Raw genomic sequence first — 21,379 nt, 5'->3', positions numbered from 1 at the left:
AAGTCATTTGAACACTGAAAATATAATTTCCTTCCATCTTATTAGTATAGAACATTTCTTGAAGACACATTTCCATAGTAAATAATTTTTTACACGCAACTAATACAATAAAATATTCCAGATGAACGGACAGTTTGTATATGAACATTTAAATTAAGGGAAGATTTATATAACTATAAAAACTCTTTGGTATGTTTTTTAATGCCATTATGTGATATTTAGAAGTATACTCTTGGCTGAGTATTTTTCAACCCTAAAAACACCTACTCACAAAGACTTCTAAGTTGGGCTTCAACAGTATTGTCACTTCATTGGTTACTTTACTATTCATTAGAAGCGTCAAAACCACTTCTGTGCTTCAAATGACTGTATTTGCCTGATGATAAGATGACCTTTACCTCCCAAAGAATAGAACAGAAATGAAAAAGTTAAAACAATTGTCACAGAGTGAATCCTACCCAAAAGTACAGCTTAAAAAATGAAATCTGGCCTACATATATCCAGCTCTGAGTATATGACTCTGCTTTGCACTAGGAAAACAAAAATACCCACAGGTTAACTTTGCTACCGTTGTGGGGTAATAGGTATCCAGAGATCACTGCTCAGATAAATGAGTCCTGGACTACACCAACCCAGCACTAACAATTTAGTTTATTGCACTATGCATGGAAAACAAAGAAAGACTTGCAGATAATTTTTGTGATATAATGGTGAACAGCCTTACATTCTGGTAACACATATGGGACATGAGACTAGAAACAATCCAGGTAGCCACACTGGTTGGCTTTAGATAAAGGGAAAATCAGAGCCTAACTTGGAGCTATGTAACTAGCAAAGCCACTGGCACTTTAGGGAAAGAAATTTATTTAAAAAATTCATACATTGTTATGACATTAGCCCCTTGGGTACAGAGTGGGGCTCCATACTCAGACACCTGACAATATGTAGAAGCCTGAGCCACCTGGGAACTGCTTTGCACAGGGGTCATGATGCCAGGAGCTGGGCTGAGTGTCCCCTGGGTGTACAGTGCCAGCCTCAAATGAATTATAGGTGCTGGGATTTTAATATATGTAAGTGTGAAGAGTTTGAGTGTTATAGACTAGGATAGAACTTGCTATATATACTCATCCTGCTTTGGAAAAAAATGTTTAGATCGGAACTCAAGTGATGTGCATCTGTCATTGTGAATACCCCAAATTCTTCCATAACAACAATTCAGTAATGAGCCACTTCTCTCCAACCCTTTGCATAGCCCTGTGTGTACTCTTCTTCCTTAGTAGTATGCTAGCCCTACTGCACATCATTACTTCTCACCCCTGCATACTCCATTACCCTAGCTGCAAGAAGGGCCGCACACATTCAAGCTCCTTTACCATACCTCTCATTGTTTAGTGTAGTTCTGCAGGTTAACTTGCTGGGTCTGTTTTTACACACATTTGTCTGTGCTAGCACGGGATGCAAGCAAAGAGCCTCTTTCATTACAGAACCTAGTGCAGTTGTACTTTTTATATTTTTATATAACTAGGACCTGAGGGAACAGGTACAGATTCTAAATTTGGTCATACTTGCTCCTTAACTCTGCCTACTCAAGTCAAACAGGATTGCAGATAATAACTTCAGGTCAGAATGCTGTTTCTGTTCACTTACTAAAGTCCCACGCACCAGCAAAACTCTGCAAGGGACCATACTCATCCGTTAGATGCAATACCCAAAAAGCCACAGCCAAAGTAATTTTAAATTTTTGCATAGTTTAAACCACTTCAGTTATATCCTATTCAATACACCACTCCCAAAATGAAAACATTTTAAATAAAGACAAATAATAAGAAAAAAGTTACCTGTTTCATTGCATAATGATGAGGCAAACCACCAACAAATATGGATCCTGTTTCAAGCCAGTATGAACTGGACCAGAAATTTCTAGGTGTACTTGTCTTTTCAGATATCCTCAGGACTGACATTTCTGCTTCACATGGTACCATACCTTGCCTGCATAAATTTAGAAATAGGCACATTTTACCACCATAAGTAGTTTACATTGCTGTCTATCTGACAAATTAATTGGGCTGTTACTAAACCAATGAGGAAAGAAAATCAAGTAAATAGCTGATTATATATTAAAGACTATAAACATAAAAGAAGCTTAACAAGCTGTAAGATGGTACGTCTTTGGGGTTTGACCATCTATTAAAATGAAACCATATTGTAAATCTGAGCAATGGAACTGCTAAAAGATCCAAAGCACATAATAATGGTTGAATATAAAAGTTAGACAATTTTTAACAAGAAGGCTTTGTAATTTGAATAAAAGGACATCTATTGACATCAAATATTTGACATATACCTATTTTTCAACACAAAGATAACCCAGAAAAGCAATTTAAAATAAACTGCATTTTAGAAAGTGCAGATGTACTATAATCTGTAACACTTATCTTCAAAAGCATCATTCCTGAAACTGAAGGCAGTAACATTAATCCCTTAAATTAATGCATATGTTCCCTTCCCCCGCCTCCCCATGCACACACCCTCTTAACAGTGTTGCTCTTAAGAGCATCATAAATTGTTAACAGTAAACAGAAAGTGCAAAGTAAACAATTTGGATTTTTTCTTTTTTTTTTTTTAAATGATGCAAAGCTCATTTACATATTGATAAGCAACTGACAGCAAGAACTTTGTCTTCATGAAAAAAACACAGGAAAGAAACAGCAGAACTGAACAAGTATCTCATAGAAATTTCTCTCAGCCTATCCTTCTTTCTTCACACAAAACAAATCTGAGTTCAACCAGCTATATGTTTAAAAGTATTCCAGTGCCTCTTTAGTATAGGTGCCGCAAAAAAAACCCCAAAACACAACTATGTGAAAACAGCACACACACATATATATATAAAAATAGGCAAAAAACCCCTCAAGAAAACCCCAAAACTATAAAAGCAACAGTCTGTAATTTAGCTAGGATGCTCTAAGAAAAGTATGAATTCAGTTTATCTTTTATAATGCAAAATTAGGTTCTGAAACATCTTAGTTATAAAAAGAGAATGAAAATTTTCTTCACTACCTTTTGTCAGATAATGAAATATAAAGGATTTCTCACATACTATTTGAAAAGATGTTCTATCATTATTTAAATTGAGAGTATGAAGACTAATGATTTGCAACATTTGCAGACAGTTCTCTATGTTTATTTTCCATATAATTCAGTTAGTGGATACTTCCAGGAAAATATGCAAACATGGTACTAGCCTTTTAACTGAAACAACTATAAACGTTTTTTCTAAGCAAAATGTCCTGTTTAACCTAGGGTAAATAACTTCGGATAAAGAGCATAAATTTTTGTTATTAAAATCAAGACTTAAAAAGGGAAATAAATTTATTTTTGAATTCTGTGGACTAAAAATAAACTTCTTAGAGGATCAGTTCAGAAGAATTTTTTTCTTTTGTTTTCATCTCATTTTTTATGCAGGTTTTTTTTTTTTTTGAAACTTGCTCATTAATAACATGAATGAGAAAAAGGAGAAATTTGTAGTCAAAATTGCAGCCAAGGAAAGGAATGTTTTGTAGCACATTTTGTAGATATTATAGAATGGTTGTATGTCTAAGCACACACATGAGGTTCTGCAGCACACCGTTTTCATTATTTGCTTAGAAAGGAGATTTGTTTGTATGTCATACACGTGTCCTCAGGAGCTCTGTTTGCAATGATCAAGCAGTTTTTACTAAGGCTTGAACCCAATGTGACATCTTGGATATATTCATTTTACAACAGAAATCTGTGGTGAGATTTTTAAGGAAAAAGCCCCTGATTTTTAAACAATCTAAAATGTCTCCTAGTTCTGATAAAAGGATATAATATTTATCAATAAATGCATAATATTAGGATAGCAATCTTTCTGAAATATTTTAAATTAGACCTGGTTCAATGTAAAGTAATTTTTAAGAATGGAGTGGAAGAGGGTCACGAGGGGAACTGATAGGAATTTTTTATTTTTCAAACTAATTAACAGATATGCTAATCAAATGAAAGCTGCCCAAACAACTTCATTTATTGTTTTAAAATTCCTATTTCTTCTATACATTTTGATAATTCTGGAACTGATTCTGTGCCCACGTATGTACTTCCATTACACAAACACCCTATTTCTAAGTGTAGTTCTTTTCACATTAGCTTAATAAATATTTGTTAGCTTGTCCTTAATAGCTAATATGATGGATATGCAGAGGTATTATTGTGTGCATATATAAATATATTTTGAAATTAATTACCAGTACTTTATGTCAGAAAACAAGTTAATGCAATTCAATAGCATCAGCTGCCTTCGCCCTAAGCTTGTTAGAATGTCAGCCATGCACCTTTGATTGTGCTTAATTGAATCTAGCAGGGTCTGGCCAAATCATAATAACAACCATAAACCATTATTGTTTAGCATTTGCTGATACTACAATCAATGGGTCATATATGCACTCCATGAAATTTCCATCAGGCTTTTAAAATTCTTTTTCAGCAATCAGCACATTGTGTGCTTTAAAGGTCAAGTAAGAAGACAGAGCTTTTTGCGTAATTATAAATGTGGAAATGCATACAGCGATTCTCAAGCACTTTTGCTGGGTAAGCTACCAGTAATTGTGCCTCAGTCCAACCCAGCTGTAATAGTTCACACTTTCTTTATTTGTACTCACATAAATGTAATGATTGAAGACTGTCCTATTAATTATAACCTGAAGATGAGTTCTGTCTAAACAGTATTAAATCCATTGCCCAATGCCTCACAGGTTGGAAGGATGGAAAGGTCAGATAATAATTTGATAACTGTTGGGGTTAAGGTACCTAAACATGACAATGCCTGCATGAAATCCAAATCCTTTTACATAATGACCTTACTTGCTGACATTTGTTAGTGATGATTAAATTACATGTTTGGGATTGTCATAAAATGGCAAAAAACAAAAAAAAAAAAAAAAAAAACATCTGCAGGAAGAAGAGGACGGAAAGGGGGTAGGTGTCCAGATAAAGTATTGTCAGTCAGGCTGTGCATTCCTGGGAATAAAGCTTCTTTGATATGGTGATCCCGATCAGAAAGGGAAATCTCTTGTTCTAGAAACAAGATTGAAACTTACACCCAACTCTAGCAATTCCACTTTGGAGGTGACCATGCTAAACAACAACAAACAATTCGCTAATTGCCCTTGAACTATTTATGTAACATTAACATTCAGTCTATTAAACAAAAAACAACAGTAGGTTTGCAAACAGGCACACAAACATGAGTTGTGAGCTACAAAAATTAAAGAGGTTTTATTATCATATATTCTAAAAAAAAAATTCCAAAATTTCCCTGATTTTATTAAAGACAACTGATTAATTAAAGCTAAGAAACATATTTCATTTTCACTGTGTTTATTATTTTACATATTTCTTACCTTAAAAAAAAAAAAAGCAAATTCATGTTTCCCTCTGTTTTCACTGAGTATCTAGTAGTTTGAATTTTCTGATTCCATACTGAAATTGCTCCTTGCAGTTGAATGCTTATTTTTGTAAAATTGCGGGGGGGGGGGGGGGGGGGGAATAGACCTAATGTCACAGACAATTAAAAGTTACATTTTCTTAACTCACTTTTTGACCAACACTGGTTTTGAAACCTTTAAGGCTTTGCAAAGGTGTTTGAGACAACTTAAAGAATGGAATATCTGCACCTCTCTGCTCAGAGAGATTGTGCAGGTTTCACCCTTGGAGGTTTTCAAAACCTGACTAAATAAAGCCCCGAACAACTTGGTCTGACCCTTTGGCTGGCCCTGCTTTGCACAGAAGGTTGGACTAGAGACCTCCTGGGTCCCTTCTAGCCTATGATTCTACAATCTTGTGACATTTTCCTTTTGCAAAAAACACTGACCCCTGTAGTAACCAGCTTTAGAGATTTAGGCAGAATCTCATATTACCCTCAATAGATTAATTTAGATAGAAAATATACCAGTTACATTCACAGTCATTAAATTTTCTCTCCGCAGTAACATGCATCATTTTAGACAGTTCATATCTACTGGTGTTGATTGTGCCTTGCGGAGGCAGTAGGTAACATGTGCTTTCATGTTGCAGATGAACTAGAATCAACAATGTACCTTTCCTCATTCCCTCTGACAGCAGACTCATATTTTCTGGTCCTGGAGCTGATTTTTCAATCTGGTCTTAGAGAGCAATTTAGCTAAATAAGTAAGAACAATTAAGCTAATCACAAGGCATGATGTAAATTTCTCCAAGAATAGCGGGGTGGGAGGAGGGAATAATCTTTGTTTCACATTCTAAGGAATGAATAAATATGGTACACTTATTCTTTTCACAGAGGTTAAACTTACATTACTAAACTAAAAAGGTCCACAACATGAGTTCCAGCCCTGACAGATAATAATCCATACTTTTATTAATTTATCACAATTACTGTTACAGTTGCCACTCAGGCTAGCTGCCACTTCCAATTCTGAAACTGAACAAGTTCTCTGGTTAGTGCAATTCAGGAATCATTCCTAGTTTAAATGTTGTCAACCTACTTTACAATAAGTACTTTTATAGACATGATCTGGAACCTGCTGGTTGGCCTCAGGTACAGAGAATAGTCTTCAGATTTCAGTTTTATTCCTTGCTACAGATTTAGCTAGAGAAAAAACAACAATCTATGCCTCTGGCCATTTCTGTCTTTCAGTTCGGAGAGCTACAATTTTCCTGCTGTTCACATTATAACAAATTTAAATACTATTTTCAGAAATTATACCTAGAAAATATGCATTTATTTCAAGTTGATGTAGATGTAAATACAGTGTAATTTATTGAAAAGCTTGGCCTAAATGAGAATACTCTATTAAAACATCCAGACAGTGGCAAGTTTGGTGTCAGATCTAGACTTGCAACGCTGACACTTTATTTCAAGTGAAACTGAAAGTCTGCAATGAATAAGATAGTTACACAATGGAAATTCATATTTACAACAACTCTGTAGGCCAGCGTTATTTCTGTGCTGTATACCCCCCCATCTGTATTCTCCTTAATATCGTTTCTGTGCTTGTGACATGGGGTCACAGAACATTGAACCTTTAACTATCCATAAGCATCCTTTGATATTCCTCAGAAAATAATATAGAACAAAGTTTTAAGTATGTTATTAGAGTCTTACTCTATTGTTTTTAAGTTTCTGTCCCTGAAATAAGTTGTTTCAGAAGTTAATGTAGAAAATGTGTGTTCTAACAAGCACTTTTGAGATCCAAAGTAAAAGAAAGTAGCAATTTTTAGTATTTATCTAGTTAAGTAATCTGAGCAAGAAGAGAATGCTACATACCACAGATTTGTCTCTTTGATCATTCTAAATTCTAACTTGTGCCTCCTTTGATGGCAGAGCTCTGACAAGGTATAGAATGTGATTTGTACCCAAGATGTGGCATGACTAAACAAGTAAGCTTTTATCTTAAAGAGGCTATAAAACAACAGTTTGTTTCAAACTAATTGGTGGTATTAAGTCGCTGCTAGCTGTTAATATGATCAATTTAGTATAATTAAATCCATTGCATTCAATCACATTGCTCAATAAAGTCAGTTGCTTAGTCTCAGTTGATTCACATGAAGTTTATGAAAAATAGTCACTTTTTGTGGAATATAGAAAACATATACAACATACTGAGTTTTGATTTCATGACAGTTCTTCATTCCAATTAAGATTCCTTTACACTGCATTGACGTAAAATAAAATTATATTGTTTAGCTGTGTCGTGGTTTAAACAAAGTCAGCCATAAACCACACAGCTCGTCCTCTCACTCCCCCCCTTCTTGCCCTCCCCCTACACCCAGGGTGATGGAGAGGAGATCCCACGGGCTGAGAGAAGAACAGTTTAGTAACTAAGGTATAACACAAATCACTACTGCTACCGCCAATATTAATAATGATAAGAGAAAATAACAAGAGGAAAGAATACAACAGCTCAACACCAGCCAACCGATAACTCATCTCACTCACCCCAGCCGAGCACAGACCGATACCTCGTCCAACCCTGCAGTCCTAGCCCTTCCGGGTAACTCTCCATTACATCCTGGGCATGACGTGCTGTGTTATGGAATACCTCTTTGGTCAGTTTGGGTCAGGTGTCCTGTCTCTGCTTCCTCCCGGCCTCCCCTCCTCCCTGGCAGAGCATGAGGTTCAGAAAGTCCTTGGCCAGACCAAACATTTGAGCAGCAACTAAAAGCATCGGTGTTATCAGCACTGTTCCCAGGCCAAAAATCAAAAACACAGCACTGCACCAGCTACTAAGAAGGAGAAAAATAATTGCTACTGCTGAACCCAGGACAAGCTGCAAACAAATGTACTTAGTTTTAGTCTTTCATTTTATAACAAGATTTGACCAGTGCAGAGGTTTTTGTATACTGTGGCAGATATGCAAGAAGAAAGTTTACTTTCATTATACTCAATTTCTGGAAACTAAATGCAAGACATGAAAATATTAACATCAAGTTCTGTCATCATTTCTAGGTTTCGTCCATTTCCACTATTCCTTCTTTTCCTGTGAAATACTAGTTCTTGTTGAATGAATAAAGCACTTGTAGAGACATCAGAATAGCAAAGGGTATTCTGATATGTCTTGCAGTGCAGAACTGAGATCTTTACTACACAGTGTTCAAAAGCAGTATGATCATGAAACATCAGTAATATAACAGTATGCTTTTTTTCCTGAGAGTTAAATTGCTCATTTAAAGAAGACAAGCTTTAAGCTAAGATTTTAGAGAATTTCTGAAAGTGAATGAGGGACTGTGAATATGTACAGGAGATATGGTGGGCCCAGACCATCTCACTGGCATTTCTTATAAATCTATAGGTGTGGTTTGACAGGCAATTTAGGCAAAGGACTGAGTTCCAGCCTTTATTCCATGGACATTCACATGTTCTTCATGCAGCAATTTGCATTAAAAAAGTAATTTACCTGAAAACACTAAAAAGTATATATATTTCAACTGATCAATTTTCTACGTGACCTCTGGCCACATGAGTCATAGCCAGAATGAAAAAAACAACCAACCAACCACACAAAAAAACCACAAAAGGAATAAAGGGAGAACAAACCAGGTTAAACATGATGAAAACAACCAAGTCCCCCTGAGGACAAAAGTCTCCCTTTGAAGGGACTTTGAATTGTCTTCCTTTAGTTAAAGGGAATTCTCAAAAAAGATGTAAAAGGAGCTCCCTCTTTAATAAATTCTTTTAAGACAGACTTTATTAAGATTTTTAAAAGGTAACATTTTAAATATTGAAAATGTAGAAATAAGTGTGATAGATTAAACAGAAGGCAAATTTATTCTCTGACTTTAATAAATTCTTTACTATACACTGTTGGTCCCTAACAAAATCTCCTTCCTTCCATGATCTGACAATGCTCATCTTAGTGCTCGCTTATGACAACAGTCAGACTGCTTTTGTTTTCTTGGTTACTTGATTGGTTTTTTTTTTGGGGGGGGAGGGGGTTGTTAGGATTTTCCCAGTCTGCACTATTGTACTATTGCTGCAGACACTCTGCAAGCTCTATCCAGTCCTACAAGGAGACAAGGCTTATTTGCTTTCAGAATAGGAGCAATCTCCTTGCCTCCAGATGACTCTGACTGAAAGGGAATAATGGGAGATAAAGTAGAGACAGCTTCCTTCTTACTAAGTATGTGTTACAGTGTACAGCATTCACACAGCACTGTCTGAATAAACAAGAAGAGAAGGCTGCATGGAGACCTCATAGAAGCCTTCCAGCATCTGAAGGGGGCCTATAAGGATGCTGGGGAGGGACTCCTCTTTAGGGACTGTAGTGATAGCATAAGGGGTAATGGGTTCAAACTTAAACAGGGGAAGTTTAGATTGGATATAAGGAAGAAGTTCTTTGCTGTTAAGGTGGTGAGGCACTGGAATGGGTTGCCCAGGGAAGTTGTGAATGCTCCATCCCTGGTGGTGCTCAAGGCCAGGTTGGACAGAGTCTTGGGTAACATGGTATAGGGTGAGATGTCCCTGCCCATGGCAAGGGGGTTGGAATTAGATGACCTTAAGGTCCTTTCTAACCCTAACTTTTCTATGATTCTATGTTTCTGAGACAGCTATACTGCTTGGCCTACTCTCTGCATGTCCCTCTTTCTTCAGTAAGAAAAGGGTAGTTTGCATCATCTTTCAAGTACTCATGGTTCCTCATATCTGACTCAGTACGATGATTTTCATGAAAAATGCCAATGTGCGGTGCCTAACAGCAGTTTTCTCCCAGTACAGAACAGTCAAATTATTTTTGTTTCTCCATTCCCTGAGACATCTCTCAAATAGCAGACTTTGAGGTTTGTGGTGAAAGGATATCTAGCAGGTAAAAAAAATCTTTGAGGTGAGAGTGAATTACACCTATCACATGTCTGCCACTGCTTGTTCATGTAGTTCAGGTCACACATCTGAGACACAGGGTTAGCAGGGACAGACAGTAATCTTTACCCAGATTTTATTTTAAACTTTTCACTGAAGTATTAGCTGGGGTTTGCCAGCCACAGTGATACGAATGAATAAATTCCTCACCAGTGCTGTTGGTTTAGTAAGAGGTGACCAGAGTAGAATGTGTCTTAGGGAAATATTTAAGAAAAAAGAAGGGCTTGATTTAACTGAAATGTGGCTTTCTGAACAAAATATTAGGTTTGATATAAGGAAGAAGTTTTTTATTGTGAGAGTTCCTTAGTTTTTACTGTGTGAGTGTGAGGCACTGGAACAGGTTGCCCGAAAAACTGGTATATGCTCCATCCCTGGCAGCATTCAAGGCCAGGCTGGAAAGAGCCTTGGGTGACATGGTCTAGTGTGAGGTGTCCCTACCCATGGCCGGGGATTTGGAACTAGATTATCTTAAGGTCCTTTCCAACCCTAACTATTCTATGATTCTATTATTTATAACATAGAGAAGGTCAACTTAATGGCCCCTTGGTGGTCAAGTGAATGGTCCCTTCTGAAACTCTAAACCTGACAAATTTTAAAACTCTTATCTTAGATAAAAATGCTAGCCTACAGTACCTTATTCTGTAGTGTTGAAATGATGTAACACGTTCATCTGGGGTGGGGGTGGGGGGGTGGGGGGCTGAAGTTCCATGAAATATTTTTAAAATCCTACACTGTTTTTTCCATAAGCTTCTTTTGTGATAGCTGATGTATTTACTCCTAATTACTACGCATATATTGTATAAACTATATTTACATCCCATTTGAAAACACAAGAATTTAAATTCACTTTGTTCAGGAAGTCAAATGGCTCAGCACATTTAAGTGTACAAAAGAAAATACTGGATTGTGTGCATTATATATATATTAGGTCTGGTTTCCATATAATACAATCCATTCAGAAATAATATACTGTTACATTCATTTACTTTTTTATGGAAAAAAATATTTCAAATGTAAAAAACATGTCACTCAATGCTGTTATTATTTTGTTTAAAAAAATTAGCAATTTGGGGTATTCTGAGAATATGAATAGTCAGGGAAATTAATTACATGAAGAATGGAGTTACTGTATGGATCACAAGGGAAAAAACAGGATTTAAATATGTTTAAAGAGAGAATCAGCTTAGGACACGTCCTGAGGAAAAGCCTCCAGCACATACATAAATTACTGAGACAGAATCTCTGAAATATATGGAATTTAGTGATATGCAGCAGTCAGTAAGAGAGAGCATGTTGTTTCTTTGCTTTTTTTACTGAAGACATAGAAAAGAAGGCAATTGTAATATTATTTGTGAATCTAGAAATAAAAAATATACGCTTTGTTTTGATGATAATGACACTTTAAAGAAGAGACAACAGTTTTGGTAAAATAATTCTAGTACCAAAGCTTAAAATATCTTTTCAGAAAAAAAAAATGGAAATAACTAAAATTTGAAAATATCTAAGATTAACAGAAGATAACTGCATTGATAAACTGTATAGTAAAACTAATTTCTGGTATCTGTGCACAAAAATAATCTTCAGCTACAGAAATTTATTCTTAAAAAACAAAACGGATAAGTATAATTTTATTGGTTGACTATCACTTTCCTTAGTATTTTTTCAATAGCACATGTTATCAATTAATTCTCAGTGTTCAACCTGTGCATAGAGCATTTCACTTATCTGAATTCATAACTGTTTAACTATTCAGATGGCTTTTATTGAGATGCTGCATTTGTATTTACATTGCTATTTCTCTCTAGCATTCACAAAATCATTATTTCCATAGTGCTCTAAGTCATTAAAAAGGGATGATTAAGATCTTGGACAGAAAAAGTATAATCTTAAAAGCATTATTGATTGAACATTTATTCTTAAGAAGCACCACCATTTATTTTGAACACTTGACCTCCAAATAGACAGATTAAGCTACATTTAAATCAAGTATTTATGAGATAAAGTAATGAATAAAATTAGTCACAGGAGGGAATATTATTAGCCCAACTCCCCTTCTACTTATCTGTGAAAGGATTAAAATCAAATTAATTCTCTCTAAATGTACTGCACAGGTTAGTAGAATGAACTGGAAAATATATGAAGATATATTCTGACTAGCAAGATTTCAAAACTTTTTGTCTATTTAGTGGTTTTGATTCATATTTGGTTTTAATCTCACAGTTCATAAATCAGAATCACCTCTGATTCTCTTGCTTCAATCCAGCATTGCCATTTCTGTAGCACTGTCACGCACTGCTAGTGGTCAGTAATAGTGTCACTGTGTAACAGACATCTTTAGGACCTAGAAATTAGTTTTCCACTTTTTGAGCTACTTGTGCTGACAGCCAATCTTTCTTATTGCAAAGTCAGTCTCTTTTTCCTTTCAGATGTATGCCAGAATATTCTTTTTTTAGGAGATATTCTCCACTCCTGCCTCTTCATCTGTGTGACAGTCACCATAAATATTTTAACATACATTTCTTTATCTCTGTCCAAAAACTCCAAACTAAACAAAAAAAGAGAATCCTTTCAATTTTCTTGATGATTCATGATCAACTCATTCTTATTTTCTACCTTACAACTCCAGGTTTTGATAGCAGGATCATTTCAAAAATGTTCATCTAAACTATATTCTCAAATCAGTTTGTTTTTGTTGACTTAGCCTCTCTGCCATGAGCTTCCTTGGGAGAGGCCTAGAAAATGAAAAGTGCATGAAGCTATCTTCTATCAAGAATATACTTCTACTGCATTTTATAAATATTGAATACACTTCTCTAATTAAGCATCATCCATTGCTGTTAATATCTTGTGGTTTACACTGTTTTTTGGAAAGATGGCCTATTAAGCATATTTTTATTAAGTAGAATACATGGCATTTACACAGTACATGAAACAACAGATGGATGACTTCTTCATCTATATTCTGTTACACTAAAAATGAAGGCCAATGTCTAGCACCTTTGCAACTAAATAACAATAGGAATTTAAAATAAAATGAAATAAATAAATAAAAAAGACCCAAAGCACAAACCAGAAAAGCATTCTACATTTTTTTCTAATCTTTTAATCTATGATCTGTTTATCTTACCTGCCTGTAAACATAAGGAAAATACGAGCTTTGTAGTATATTCTGAAGGATAATAAATACAGCATATTTTCTACCATATGGATTATCTCAAGTCTCCATTAAAAGTGATCAAAACCAAGCAATATACAAGCTCCAGAGTGAGCATATGTTGCATTATGACATGGTTAGAAGGATCTTTTTCTGACCACAGGAATCAGAAAACATCTACAAACCCAAGACAATCATCAAATGTCCTGTAGTTAACTACTGCAAACCTTCAAATCACAAATATTAGGAGTTAAAAGAGAAGAATAATGCATTCCTTAAAAACAAAAATTGCCACATTTTTCAGGTGTTCTCCGGACTGATGGAGAATCTATACCAGTTTTATAATCCTAATGCTCATAGTCAATTAAAAAAGGTCAAAGGGGATAGACTCATTTTTAAAGAAACAAGTTGCATTTGTGACATCTACTGCACAATTTATATGATAGATTTGCTAAAGCAATCAACAATTGTGATCTGAGATTAAAAATAAAATAAAAAATGCTCTTTAATCAAGGAGACTACTATTATCAGTACTGAAATAATTGTTGAAATGGAGCATAGTGAACCAAAAAAAGGATAAATTTCCAATACCTCTGCTACAGGTTGGCCTGTTTCTGACTACATGTTGTTTTATCAACTTGTTTTGATGATGAAGATCAAAGAAGACAAATCTTAAAGCAACTAAAGAAGGCAGTTTTATAGGGGTTAGAATGAGAAGATTGTGGTAGAGCATCCCAAACATGTCAATTTCACAATTTCTTTTCCTTTCCTTCATAATAACCTGCAGAAATCTAATCCCTGGGTGATATTGCTCACACCTGTTTTGCACTTCTGCTGTTTCACTTCCCTGGAAAGGTTCTTAACCAAAACGGTGCAGTCAGAAATCTGAAACAGTTGCAATGATTTTCATTAATAGCTAGACTTAGCAAACAACTGTACAAGCCTGCACATAAACCAGAATTCTTAGCTATTACTCTGAGACAAACCTTAGCAACATGCTGTTTTTAGCAGCCAATGCTAGAAAACTAATCTGAGGCAAAAAGTTATATCCTATCCAAAATTATCGAGATATCTCAGATTTTGATGCAAATCCAGACTTCTTAGTATATTTAATTTTATTAAATTGTTACAATTGTTGTAGCCACAATATTCCATCATCACATTGCTGTACTTCAGCAATGCTGCCATTTTACTTTCAGCATGAGTATTCTGGTGAACTATAAGAACTGGATACAGTGCAGCGTCTGACAGTAATATGCACGTTTATTTGCAAACATTAAAAGTTGTGAAATTTCTTTTATTCACACCAGGAATGACTTCTGTGGGATAAAGAAAGCAGAAAAATATTCCTCTGTAAGCAGAAAAGGAAGATAGTATCACTACCTAATTTTTACTGTATTCAAACTTGTACTACACAGCACTCATACTTTTAAGTCTATTTCTTTCATTTAATACAATATTGTAGAGGCAGTGTATATTTTTTGCAGATGGCTTATCTTCAGATGCTGAAATACACCCCTGTTAGTAAATCTGAAAGACAAAAATCTTTCCATCCCAGGGAAAGATCAAAAGGGCTCCAAAGAATTAGGAATACTTTAAGCAAAAAAAAAAAAAAAAAGAAAATTTTCCACAATCTAGTACAATAACATATTTTTTTTTCATCACCCATCTTGTCTGTTCATAATACTTCACATCTGCAGAGCAAAGAAAATCCCACACAATGCATCCCCACTATGTTAAATTATCTAGTAGCTCCTACATACCCATTCTGACTTCACCAACATCCCAGATAACATTGTTCAAAACTTACCTTATTGGAAACCAGTTTTGAGAAAATAAAACAAACTTTGTGAAGCTGTAGACAGCTGTTGAGTAAGCTACAGCAATTTTTATGGTTTACTATGCCATATTATGCTACAGCTGATTAAATTAAATAGTCATAACCCAAGAAATATACATAGTTCAAGAGTGACTTTATAAAATATAATTGTCAATATATATTTGTTAATAAAGGAAAAATATTTAAAGCAGTAGTTATACTTATCCATGCAATATATACATTTTCTTAATTAACTCAAGCACATGTGAAGATGCACTAATTAAAACAAGAAGCAACTTTAACAAAATCTTTCTGACATCTGTGCCATTAAGACTTTAAATCTTAGAAGCATAGAATCATTTAGGTTGGAAAAGACCTTTAAGATCATCGGGTCCAGCCATTAACCTAGCACTACCAAATCCACCACTAAACCAAACCACTACTAAATCCACAACTAAACCAACTCTAAACACCACATATATATGTCTTTCAAATGCCTCCAGGAATGGTAGCAACTACTTCCCTGGGTAGCCTGTTCCAATGCTTGCCAGCCTTTTCAGTGAAGAAGTTTTCCCTAATATCCAGCCTAAACTTCTCCTGGCACAACTTGAGACCATTTTCTCTTGTCCTATTGCTTGTTACTTGGGAGAAGAGACTGATATCCACCTCACTACAATCTCCTTTCAGGCAGTTGTAGAGAGTGATAAGGTCTCCCCTGAGCCTCCTTCTGTCCAGGCTGAACAATCCCAGTTCCCTCAAACAGCCCCCATAAGACTTATGCTCTAGACCCTTCACCAGCTCTGTTGCCCTTCTTTGGAACTGCTCCTGCACCTTAATGTCTTTCTTGTAGCGAGTGACCCAAAACTGAACTCAGGATTCGAGGTGAGGCCTCACTGGTGCCCAGTACAGGGGGACGATCACTGCCCTCGCCCTGCTGGCTATGCTATTTCTGATACAGGCCAGGATGCTATTGGCCTTCTTTTCCACCTGGACACACTGACAGCTCGTATTCAGCCAGCTGTTGACCAACACCCCCAGGCCCTTTTCCACCAGGAAGCTTTCCAGCCACTCTTCTGCAAGCCTATAGCATTGCATGAGGTTGTGGCCCAAATGCAGGACCCGGCACTAAGCCTTGTTGAACCTCGTGCAATTGGTCTCGGCCCATCAGTTCAGCCTGTTCAGATCCCTCTCTCAGACCAACTCAGAAGATCAACACACCCGCCCAACTTGATGGTGTCTGCATAGTGTCATCCTAAAACAACATCCAAAACCATTTCCAGTCTACTGAAATGAGTAGAGTGATTAATTAATAATTTATTACTAATTAGCCTGAATACCAGAAATAGTATGCATTCCTTCTCTTTTAACAGAAAAAATCAGTGTGGCTCATCATGCCTGAGCTGTCCTGAAATAATTTCCATTCGCTGCAAATGAAAGAAGATATTTTTTTCTTACTTCCTTTTTAGTCTCAAATGGAACATCAGAAATAGAAATTTGGCTGTTCTTTCCAGCTATTGCCATAGGGTGATTTACAGATTGCAGTTATTTTCTGTTCAGTAGAGTTGGGGCAAAATGCATAATAGGCGCACTCACATCATGGTAGCTAGTGCTACCTGAGCAATGTCAATAACACAGGAGTTTTCATACTTTGGCACTAGGGAAAGGTTGTTTTTCTCAAAGGCTCCTATAGTACTTAGGTTTCAGGTATTCATTCGTTATTTTCAGGATCTTAAATCTTCCTTAAAATTAACAACAAAGGAGTAACAATACAATTGTAATAGATTAAACTAGCTAACAGACTAAAGATTTTATGTCTCCAGTTCTTATACACTTCCTATGTATCACTTCTGATTTCAGAGAATTTGGTGTTCTCCCACAGTAGTCTTTAATGGACTTGCAGAGTCCCCTGGTTGTTTAGTCATTATTTAGAAGCTGCTTAATGCCTTTATCATCCCTGCATCTCTTCTCTAAATAAACTTCCAATCACACTTTCTCCATTTTGATATTGAGAGGGAGTCAAAAACAGAGAAATAAACAGAACTGCACAAGTTATTCAAGATTCTAGACACTTTCATAGTGTCACAGAGATGTCTTCTATTCTTTTTTGGCCAGAGAGGAGCTTACACTTGCTTTTAGCTTCCATTAGCAAGGTTTGGTTTTATGTTGTTTACTTTTTAAGCACAACTGCTGTGAATTATTGACTTTTGTTCCTTGTATTAGTTTGCACTTACTGTGTGGTTTGGAGCTTGAGCCTAGTTTACCATGCTAGAAAAAAGAAAAGAAGATAATGATGACAGCTGAAATGCAGCAACAAACTGTGGTCCTTCTCACTGGCTGCTCACTGCCACATCTGAGCAAGGCACAATACAAAAAACCTACTACCTACCTCATTCCTTCCTTTCTTTTTATGCTCCTTCAGTTGCAAGTGTTGTTACCTTTTCAGGAGTAATATATCCTCTTATGAGTTGCAAGTCAGCAGCAGCAAACTCATGGTGCTGCTTCTGCTTATATATTTTCCAAGATTTTTCTGTTACACTCTCATTAACAGAAATTCATGTATTTCACCTATCCTGGGCCTACTGTACAGTAGCTTCCCTGACACAATGTTTATATTTGCTATGGTACATGATTGCAGTGAGAATAAATTTATTTCCATTAAGCATATGAGTGATGTGATGAGCACTGTCCAACTGTATTACAGATTTAAACATTCTTTCCAAGTATGTGTTGTAGTCCACACTGTCGTAACATGATTTTACTGCGCATGTTCAGGTATCACTCCTAATTAATGAGATACATTATCATTGGAATTTACTAACTATGCAACTTAGAAGATCTTTGAAGCAATTAGAGACACAGACAACAGTAAGATAGAAAACTTACTTAATTTGCACTTCATACCAGTGTCCATCATCCACTCTAGCAGTAGTAGTGATGTTTTTGACTTCTGCTGCTTCATCACATAAAAACTGGTACTACAGAGTGGGAAAAACACTTTTATTATATAATTTCTAGTAATTAAACAGATACAGACTTTAAAACTTGAATTTAAAAGTAACAAATGGTTTCATAAAACTCTAAAGGATGAAATGTGCATTCAGTAAAACTAATGTTTCATTAAAGATCTGGAACAGGAAGTCTATTACACCAAACATATACATGCACACATATATGCTTCCTAGCCTGCATGAAAATGCTCTAATCTATCTGTATTTGTACAATCACATATTACAGGCCTCATCTGCAAAGAGGCTGACCATCTGCAACCCAGCTGAAATTAACATTGGCCATGGGTGAATTTCACTTACCATTTTATGGCCTCCTTACATTTTCAAACATGTAATGTAGCATGGAGACATGAGCATTTTGGAACACCATTTGATTTCCTATACTAATGTGAACAAGCACTTGATTTCATGGTTTGTCTACTTGTAATTGTAGCTTGATTGTAAGCTTAGAACCATTTGTTCATAGGGCTTTAAATCTACATTTAATTGACCAGCTTTGTGAATGATTAAGTGAATTCAATTAGTTTTAACATGGCACACTGGGATCTCTGAATAGATTTTTGTCAATTAAAGTACTTTCATATTTTATGGTGCTAATGATATGTTAGGAAAATACTTTTCTGCATCATTACTTTACCATGAATACAAGAAAGATGGACCTAAAGCCATCAACATTTTCTAAAGCTTGGATAATGCCCTGCCCCTGACTAATCCCATTTATTGTTAATAAATGGGATTAGTCAAAATAGGTAGTCAAAACATAATAAAACACAGCAAAACAGAATATAATAAAATAAAATAAAAATATTTTTCTCCTACTGTTTATCTGCAATTTATATACCTTTTTAGTACAATCGTGCTCTTTAAACATGAAGGCAAATATAACTAAAATATGCTGTTCTTGACAGTAATTTCATAGCATTTAGAGAAGAATATATTTCCAGCAAAACTTTCAGAAATTTTTAACAGGACGATGGAAGATCCATCATAAGAAATGTAGTTTCTCTTTTAATAGCCTTTTAAAGTGTCTTTAGTATTTGCCCATCTCTTCATAAGGCTCAAGATTTATCTCTTCCTCAGAAAAGAAGGAATAATTTACTAAAGATAAAGATACACTGGGGCACATGTTTTATTCCTTAAAGCTTATAAACAAATGTATTCCTATTCAGTTTGTCCATTAAAGCCAAGCAAATATTTTGGGGACTTTGTGATCCTGTGAAACTGCGTACTAACATGACAGCTGAAATAAAAGGTTTCAAGTCAGAACCACATGGTAACAAAGATACACTCTATTACCTTTTACAGTAAATTTTCTTATGACAATTAACTCAGTTCCACCGCCTTCCTCAAAACAGTTTTAATGAATTTGCACATGAGGAGGTTTGGTCAGCTTAAGCTTCAAATACTAAATAGAATACCTTAATCCATACTGGTTGTAAAGACAAAGTCTACCTTCTTTATTTTTGTCTTTTTATATGACACATTCCAATTATAATCACTATTCAATTTTCCTCAAGCACCACATCTTGTGAGACATATTAATAATATTAGCCATGAATTTCTTGTAATAGATAGCAAGCTTGACAGCTATTTTCCTTAAAATACTAAAGAACGTCAAGACTCTGTAGCTCTACCATCTTCTACAATAGGAAATGGAAAAAAAGTATTAACATTTTTACAGATCCTAGATTTAATTCTCCTTCAGTGGGAGATGCCTTACCTGTAAGTTGCCATGTTTGATGAAAAGCTGAATTAAATAATGTCCTATTGTTTCTGGGCTCTGTTCAATATACAGGAGGAGTCCATGTGGATTGTACGTTTTAAATTTCAAGCGGATGAAGTTTTGTATGTTCAAATGCAAGCCTTTAAATTCCAGGTAAGAATCACCGTAGTAGTGAGCATAATTAAAATCTGTAAATAAAATTTTGATGTAAGGATACAAACACATTTTTCTTCTTCACCCACCGCTTTCTTGTTCTGTTAATGGTAGCACAGATATAGGATGCTCTTTTACACCTGTCAAGGAGGCAGACATGAATCTGAAAATTTATATTAGTTTTCTTCTGTCAAAGACTTACACTGGGAGTTTATAAAACTAGACATATAGCTTTAGGTCAAATTATTAACTAACAAATTATTAACAAATTATTAACAAATTATTAACTAAGATCAATGCCTGAAAGAAAAGGGAGTGAAGACAATAGCACCTGCTACATATCTAGAAGCTTTGGCTCCCCACAAGGCAAGAATAGTCTTAAAAGTTAGGCATTCACAGTTTTTGATGCAAGAATGAGCAAGTTTGAAGTCTTTGCAGAAACCACACAGTATGTAAAGGAAGGAAGACATTCCAAAACCTAGTGATGAAATTGACATCTCAATCAAATATGTCAACTATTTCTGTCTAAAACAATAAACCCCATGCTAGAATGAAACTTAAAAATTTGCCTTCTGACTGCATCTAGCTTGTCTGTTTGATTTATCTAGATGTCTCTTAACCTCCAGCACCCTGTGCTATACCTGTCAAAGGAAGATGCAGCTTCTACTTAATGAAAAAGGTATGTGAATACATGGCTTCAAGCACATCAGATGATAGACGGGTACAATTAAAAGGGGCTTCCCCTCCATCTTTTCCTCTCTGCTCTCCTTTCCTTTTCCCTCTTTATCATCGCTTCTCCTTCATTCCTTTTATCCTTCCTTTTTAATTTTTCTATGTATTTTTCTTTTTTTCTTTTTTTTTTTAATTTCTCTTCCTCTTTTTTTCATTTTGTTTCTCTTTCTAAGTCTCCCTCCCTCTACTTTTTATTTTCCGTTCCCTGCCTTTCCTTTGTTTCTTCCTTCCTCTTCTTTCCCTTTCCACCCTTTTCTTTCTCCCTTCCTCTTCTTTCCCTTTCCATCCTTTTCTTTCTCTTCCACAAGGTGTGGTTTTACAGAAGAGCATTCAACATACATGTTGTGGTTTAATCCCGGCCAGTGACTAAGCACCATGC

The 21,379-nt window shown here is 35.5% G+C and overlaps 1 protein-coding gene across 1 annotated transcript in view; it reads right to left on the bottom strand.

The window, feature by feature from the left end:
• Positions 1-21,379, bottom strand: part of EYS (eyes shut homolog) — an 822,863-nt gene that overhangs the window by 257,432 nt on the left and 544,052 nt on the right. The window contains exons 33-35 of the mRNA XM_065682611.1: positions 20,113-20,303; positions 18,268-18,359; positions 1,839-1,989 (exon numbers count right to left, since the gene is read on the bottom strand). Of these exons, the coding sequence (XP_065538683.1) occupies positions 1,839-1,989; positions 18,268-18,359; positions 20,113-20,303 (434 nt within the window). The remainder of the gene's footprint in view (positions 1-1,838; positions 1,990-18,267; positions 18,360-20,112; positions 20,304-21,379) is intronic.

Source organism: Lathamus discolor, chromosome 5 (assembly GCF_037157495.1).
Source record: "Lathamus discolor isolate bLatDis1 chromosome 5, bLatDis1.hap1, whole genome shotgun sequence".
NCBI classification, from domain to species: domain Eukaryota; kingdom Metazoa; phylum Chordata; class Aves; order Psittaciformes; family Psittacidae; genus Lathamus; species Lathamus discolor.
This window is presented reverse-complemented; position numbering and strand designations above follow the sequence as displayed.